A 7,114-nucleotide genomic window follows, 5' to 3' on the forward strand; every position below is an offset into this window, starting at 1 on the left:
TTTTAGGAACACATTTTATTATTTTTTTTATAAAAGGCAAAAGAGTACATTTTTTGAGTGGAGGATTAAAGGAGTGAAGACCCTATTTTAAGCAGAGTCTCCCAACCCCCATCCCTGAAACTGTAACATCTGCTGTATTTTAAAAAAAAAGGCAAGCATGAAACTTACGACCCGGACTTCACCCCACCACCCCTCATGCCTACATCATCACAGAACTACGTTCTCTGTTCTTCCTTATATACAACCAGAGCTGCATACCCGGGCTGTGGCCTCCTCCTCCCCGCCCTACCCCCTTGTCCCCACCCTTCCTCCCCCAAAGCCTAGAGAAGCTCCCTGCTTAGAAAAAAGGGCACACACACACACATACTCAGAAACACATATATCTGGACCCTTCTCCATATGGAGCCCCCTGAAACATGCAGACTCTTCACACTTTCCTCACTCGCAGATGGGACACACCACAGATGGACCTTCCCCTTCCTCTGGTCTCCCCCCAACAGCTAGAATCCTTTCCACTTGGTCCCTTGCCCTGAGTATCTTGGAAACCACACACGCGCACACATACATACACACACGTGCACACATACTCACACGCCCACTGCCCATTTTCCTTTTGGGAGACAAAGGGTATGTTGGCCCTACTCCCTGTCCCACCACAGCTTAAGGACAGTGTCCTAAGGGCCTATTTGGGGAGCGTCCTGGGGAGAATCCCCAAGGGGGCTGTCCACTGGAGTGGGAGTTGACAAGGAGCTTCTCCGTCCGGGAGGGTCCCGTGAAGGCTTCTAGGCAGCAGCCCCTGCACAGTCTGGGGAAGCTCGAGGGAGGGGCGGGGAGGTAGCCCCTGCCCATTCAGATCTGCTCCTTGTGCTTCACATGGGCCAGCTTCACATTCTCCTGCTCAGTGGAGGGTGGAGGCTGCTCCAGGTGGCAGCCGATCATGAGCTGGTACACGAAGACACCCGCAATGGAGCCCAGGAGTGGAGACACGATGGGCACCCACCACCAGTGGCGGCCGGTCCTGGGGACAGACAGAGAGGCGGTCGGGGGCGGGTGGGCAGCAGAGGGGTGTCAGGCTAGGGCAGGCCGGGGGGAGGGGGGGCTGCACTCACGTGAAGACTTCAGAGCCCCAGCCAGCAACGGCGGTGAAAAGGCGGGGACCGAAGTCCCGGGCGGGATTGACAGCATAGCCGGAGTTGAAACCCATGGAGGTGCCGATAACCAGGACCACCAGGCCCACGGTGAAGGCCTCCAGGCCGCGGGGGACGGGGTTGTTGTAGGGGTCAACAATGGCCAGCACACACACGATGAGGGAGGCAGTGCCAATGAACTGGGGAGTGGGGGGGACAGGGTGAGGAGCTGCTCCGATCCCAGCCTCTGGTCCCTCCTCTGTCCTCGGGCTCCTACAGTCTTACCGTTTCCCGAGTTCAGCTCTTTCCAGCAGTGGTGCTAGAATGTGAGCGTGCAAAAAGGATCCCCTGGGGACCTGGCTAAATACGCCGATGCCCGCCACCATGATTCTGATGTAGGTGTCCCCACACATTGAGAAACCCTGCTACAGACCAGGAGTCCTGTCCACCAGCCACCCACAAGCAGCTGAGCAGCTTGGTCCTTCTCCCTGTGTTCCCCTCATGGTTCCCTGGCCCGTACCTGGTCGAAGAATCCATTGACCATGTCCAAGTGTCCAGAGGGGTAGGTGGCAAAGATGCCCGCTGTGCCGTTGGGGCCTGAGACTATGAGCTCATTCTTGGCAAAGTCCCAGATTGCATCTGGTGACAGATCAGACCCAGAGTGGGTGAGGGCAGAAGCCGACCCGCTCTCCAGTCTCAGGCTGGGCCCACCCTCCTGGGGGATCACAGGTGAGTACGTCACTGCTGTACTACTCAGGAGTCTGTGGACGGGTAGGGGTGGGGGGTTGGGGGGGTGGATAGCCTGAGACTCTATTGTTGCCCAACTTGTTTCTTTCCCCTTGTGCCCCCCACCTTGGGCCCGTGAGTGAATGAGTGAGTCATGAGCCCGGGGCTTGGGCAGGCCCCAGTTGTCTGTCATCGAAAGGCCTGGTGCCAACAGGTCCCAAGCAGAGGGAGGGAGGTAGTGGAGGATGGCAGGGTGGGGAATGCTCACCATAATACAGCCCAAAAACAATCCCGGCACCCAAGAAGGCTCCCAGCGTCTGAGCCAAGGTGTAGATGGGCAGCTTGATCCAGGGTTCGCGTGCCAAGAAACACATGGCAAAGGTCACAGCAGGGTTCAGGTGGGCCCCTGGGCAGAGGGGGGATGGGACCTCTTAGTCACCGTAGCTTGCAGCAGTGGGAAGGCCAGGATCCCTAACCTCATATTCCCCCTCTCTGGCCCTCGTAAGCACGGGTGCAGAGAAGGGTTTTCTTGTACCAGATGGTGGGTTGGACTATGTAACAGGCCAACTCTGATAATCGGATTCCAAGGGGAGAGTCAAAGGTTCAAAGTATCAAGTTCCTTCTCCATTCTTGTCTTCCAAAGCTCAGAGAAGCTGAGGCCACGGCTATGCCTTGCCCTTGGGAATGTCCCCTGCCACCCCATTCCCCAGTTGGGCGCCTTGTGGGAATGCCATTTGAGGGTAACGACTGAGGGCAGAGCGAGGCCTTACCAGAGACCTGGCCAGCCACAAGGATGCCCAGGGTGACAGCGAAGCCGAAGGCTAGGTTGATGGTGAGGAAACCACCGTGGGTGCCCCGGCTGAGCACCACCTGGGCCACGGAGCCACAGCCAAACATCTGTATCGAGAAACAGAACCAGGCAGGGAGAGTGAGGCCCAGCAACTCTGTGACTCCAGAGGGAAGGGGTGAATCCAGCAACCTCCACCTGCCGTCATCTGGAGGACAGGGAAGCCCTTCCCAGGGGAATCCAACCCACACCCCTCCTGAGGCAACTGTAGCCCGCAGAACAAGCAGACACGCCCTCTCACCCACAACACCCGAACTTTAATTTAACAGGGCCCTATGGAAGGGACTGGAAGCAGAGTCTACAACTGGGAGCCCAAAAGATGGCTGGACCGTCTTCTCTGATTTTTCTGGAATCTCAGTACGAGTGCGGTATAGGGGAGCAGCATTCACCTAGCACACTTTCTCCAGCAGCCCTTCAGGCCTGGCCCACAAAGTGGGAAGGCTCTCACTCATCCCCCACCTGTACTTGCCTCCTTCCTTGTCCCAAAGAAGAGCTTTGGCGAAGGTGGGGGGTGGGTGGGGGTGGCGCAGGGCGCAGAGAAACAGGGAGGAGGCCAGAAGTTAGGCGGAGTCCACTTCTCCTGAATCTGGAACGTCAGAGCCCCTGCCCCTGCCCCTGTTCCTGTCCCAGAGCCTCCTCTCTCCATCCACCCTGACCTCTCGGCCCTCAGGGGTCCAGGTTCCCTACTCAGATGTGGAGGTCCTTAAGACAATGATCTCAGTGGCCCCCCTCACTAGCCGCAGCAGGGCACTGGAAGTGGGGAGATTTGTTCTGAGGTTTCTGCCGGTGATGGGGGGATTCCAGAGGACTAAGGTCCCTGATGTGCCGCAAGTATAGAAATCCTGTTCCTCTTATTTAAATGTAAAAATGCTTCTGTACCCTACACAAAGAGCTATTGCCCTGAGCCTCCAGAGTGTTCCCTAAAGCTGCTCACTCCAGGCCCTGCCCTGGGTTTCCTCTTCTACCTCCCCATCACTAAAAGTGTTAGCCCTAGTCAGCGGGCAGCTCCCAAAACTTGTGCTAAGGGCCCTTGTCCATTTGGACGGGTCAGTGGCCTGTTGTACTGGGTCGCTAAGCATTTTGATTATCATCCCTCAGAAGGACTGAGAGAGGGTGGGGAAGCCAGCGGCAGTGATGGCAGGGCAAAGGTGTGTAGGCAGGTGAGAGCAAAGATCAGAGACTGTGAGTATGTGGGGGGTGGGGGCAGGCCCATGGGGGTCCGGGGCACTCTGCCCGGCTTGGCAGGCCGTGGCCCCAGCTCCTTTCCTGCCTGAGGCCCAAACCTGGCTTCATCCCAGGAGACCTTGGAGGGAGAAGCTGTCAGAGCCAGTTCCGCCACCTTGGGGCTAATCTTCTTCTTCCTTCCCCTCCTCTCCCCCACTCCCTGCCTTGCTAGGCACCCCAGAGAAAGGGGCCACCCTCCCCCCAAGGCCAGCCGTGATCCTGCCACCATAGGCTCTGGGTCCCCAGTGCACAGAGGTACGCAGGCAAGCCCTCACCCACCACTCGGGGCTCTCCCAGGCCTAGCCCCTCTTCTCCAGGCCACCCCGGAGAGTCTGCTTTTCACTGACGCCAGATGCCTTACACTCACCTGAGCCTGAACACCTTCACAGAAGTTAACACCCTCCTTTTGTGGTTGAGGATAAGCCAAATGATCCTGCGGCTCAGTGCAAGGCCTGACTGCTCCTTTGTGGGAGAGGCTGACTGAGACGGGAGAGGGGTTAGGGAGGCCCTTCTGTGAATGTGGAAGACAACTTCCCCTGTTCTGGCTGCTCGTGGACAGGGGCATGGACCATCAATCAGATAGGGACTGAGGGACACAAGGCTCTGGGGACGGGAGGGTGAAAAGCACCTGCCCCTCTCTTCCCCCCTCTTCCCTTCTTGGCTTGGGGAGAGAAGGGAGGGGGAAGACGGGTAGGGTCACTAGTCTTGTGAGGGGCTGTGGACAAAGTGCCCCACCTGGCTTCTCCCCTGCTGTTCCTGGAAGCCAAAGGTGAGTCTAAGACCTTCTCTCGCCACGGAGCCTGCTCTATCACCACCACCCATTTGGGCCACCCCAGCTCTACCTACTTGCCTCTAGTTGAGCTTCCTAGTCCACAGGGGGCTGGCTGGTCTGCATTACCTATAGCTAGGGCTGGCGCAGGGACGGAATAACCCATTCACCACAATGAAGCAACTGAACTCAGAAGAAAACAGGTGTGACCACATGAGGGACTGAAAATTAGAGAGTAGGTAGGACAGGAAATGGAGACTGAAAATGGTTGTCAAACCCAAGAAATACAAACAAAGTCACCCAGGAACAACCTAGGGACAAAACTCGTAACCAGGGAGTAAACGGACTGGGGAGTGACCCAGGCAGTGGAAGTGGCCTACTCTGAGAACCCACAAACTAACTCAGAGGTTGAGTTAGAGGCTGGGGAGTAACTCAGAGTGCTTGGGCACAGAGGATGATAGCATCTGTCTGGGTGACTGACAGGGTCTGGGGGCCACTCAGCACAAGACGAGTGACTTAGTGACACCACGTCCTCTGTGCCCCGGGGCCCAGCTGCCTTCCACAGCCTCCTTATCTTCAGGATCTTCCTTTCTTCCAGCTCTGCTGTTTGCACCTGTGTGGCCTCCGCCCTCTGCCCCCACCCGTGGCGAACTGTCCTCACATCACGGGAACTTTTGGACTTTCTGAAGCTTAATTATTCATTAGGGACCAGATATCCAGGACCCAAATAATCTAATAGGGGCCCATTTGCCAAAGCCTCCACTGCCTCCCAGAGCGGGGACTCGGGACACCTGGGGAGCTGAGAGCCAGGAGAAGACCCTGGAGGTCTCAGACTGCGGGGGTGACCACTGCCCCCCGCCTGTGGGCTGCGGCCCTGGTGAGAGGGGGACCCATCAGAGCTGTCAGTGGAGTAAGTGCTGCCCTCTGGCAGGAGTCAGGGCTGTCAGGGATGGGAGCTAGGGGAAAGACCACCCTGGAATGGGTCAAGGTGGGGAGCAGAGCGGGGAGAGGGGGCGCGCCAGCCTTGAAAAAGAGCCCCTCCAGTGTGAACAGAGGGGCCGCGGAGCGCGGGGGCCTGGAGAGAGAAGGGCTTCTCCGGGTCCCTCCACTCACCACGAGGATGAGGGTCCCCAGGCACTCAGCCAGAGCCTGGCGAAGCAGCAGGTGGCGGATGCGGAGCATCTCGCCGCAGCGGGACACCAGCTCCTTCTGTCGACCCATGGCGGCAGCGGCGGCGCGTCGGAGGTGGGCTGGGGCTGCGAGCGCGGCGGGGCGGCAGCGGTGGCCCCGAGCGCCGGGTGGCGCCCTTTATAGGAGCCGGAGGCACGCGCCCCGCCCGCCCCGCAGCCCCGCCCGACGTATGGGCGGCCGCCCCCCACCGCTTTGCCTGGGGAGGCCGGTGGGGACGCTGGGCTGGGGGAAGCTGCGCGGGAAGGGAGGGGGCGGCGGCGGTGCCTGTGAGGAGCTTTAGGGGTGACGTTCGCTCCGGGAGGGCACTTAGGGGAGGAGGCGTGTTGGGGGCCGAGGGGATCGCGCGGGTCTGAGAGGGGATTGCGTGGGGTACAGGCAGGTGCGGGACCGTGGCTGGGGAGAATGAAGCCGCCACCAGAGACCTCCTCGGTCATCCACACGACGGTGCGGGGGAGAGAGGCAGGTCAGAGAGGAAAGCACTGGCCCCACCCAGCTCTACAGGATGGCTGGACCCCGCAGGTCCTCCGTCAGGGGGCTGGGGGGAGGAGGCTGTGGGCCCCGAGGGAGAAGAGGCCCTCTCACAGTCCGGACCTGGGTGGGCTCACAGAACACATGCTGAGCGTTCACGGGCCGTGTTCCTTGCGCCCAGTACATGTCCCATGTTACATGTCCTGACCAGCTCTGTCCTCAGCTGTGTCCGCACATGACGTCTGTCCTGTGTACCAGATCGCACTTGGACATTTCTCGGGGCTGTGCATATGCCTGTTGAACCCGGCTGGCCTAACTCAGTTTGCCACACGTGTACCTGCGTGTGTTTTGCACATGGCTCCAGAGGCCGAGCTGCGGTTGTCCGGACATGCCGCATGCCACATGCTTGCCAGCAGGGTGAGTCCCAGCTGTTTTTAACCCTCTCTTCCCCCACTCTCGCTGATCCCCAGCTAGGCACCCCAGAGAAAGGGGCCACCCTCCCCCCAAGGCCAGCCGTGAGCCAGGGGAGAGTTTGACCCTTTAAGAAGTTAAGTTGGCTAAACTGTGAGGGTTGTCGGCCCCATCTGAGGGGGCGCGTGAGGCAACGTTGCTCCCCATATTGCATTTAATAATTGGGAAACTGAGGTGTGGTGGCCTGGGCCCTACTTCCACAGGACGGGGAGCAAATCTGACCTCACCCCAGTCAAGATGGCAGCACTGCCAGAGGAGACCACATTTTCCAGAGGTACTTCAACCAGGTGG

At 59.0% G+C, this 7,114-nt stretch overlaps 1 protein-coding gene across 1 annotated transcript; it reads right to left on the bottom strand.

Annotated features, from left to right (window-relative positions):
• AQP3 (aquaporin 3 (Gill blood group)) lies at positions 1-5,987 on the bottom strand. Its single transcript, XM_036069563.2, has 6 exons — positions 5,807-5,987; positions 2,624-2,750; positions 2,122-2,259; positions 1,648-1,766; positions 1,110-1,327; positions 1-1,018 (listed from the first exon to the last, which is right to left on the bottom strand). Exons 1-6 carry the CDS (start codon positions 5,912-5,914, stop codon positions 850-852), a joined length of 879 nt encoding a protein of 292 aa, XP_035925456.1. The 5' UTR covers positions 5,915-5,987; the 3' UTR covers positions 1-849.
• Positions 5,988-7,114: the final 1,127 nt, after the last annotated feature.

Source organism: Halichoerus grypus, chromosome 14, assembly GCF_964656455.1.
Source record: "Halichoerus grypus chromosome 14, mHalGry1.hap1.1, whole genome shotgun sequence".
Lineage (NCBI taxonomy): Eukaryota > Metazoa > Chordata > Mammalia > Carnivora > Phocidae > Halichoerus > Halichoerus grypus.

Excerpts from the sequence above, each read along its gene's own strand:
- AQP3 (XM_036069563.2), bottom strand. The coding sequence starts at position 5,914 with ATGGGTCGACAGAAGGAGCTGGTGTCCCGCTGCGGCGAGATGCTCCGC. Across the intron at positions 1,767-2,121 it reads TGTTTTTGGGCTGTATTATG|ATGCAATCTGGGACTTTGCC; the intron begins GTGAGCATTCCC and ends ATCTGTCACCAG. Across the intron at positions 1,019-1,109 it reads TGGGGCTCTGAAGTCTTCAC|GACCGGCCGCCACTGGTGGT; the intron begins GTGAGTGCAGCC and ends GTCTGTCCCCAG.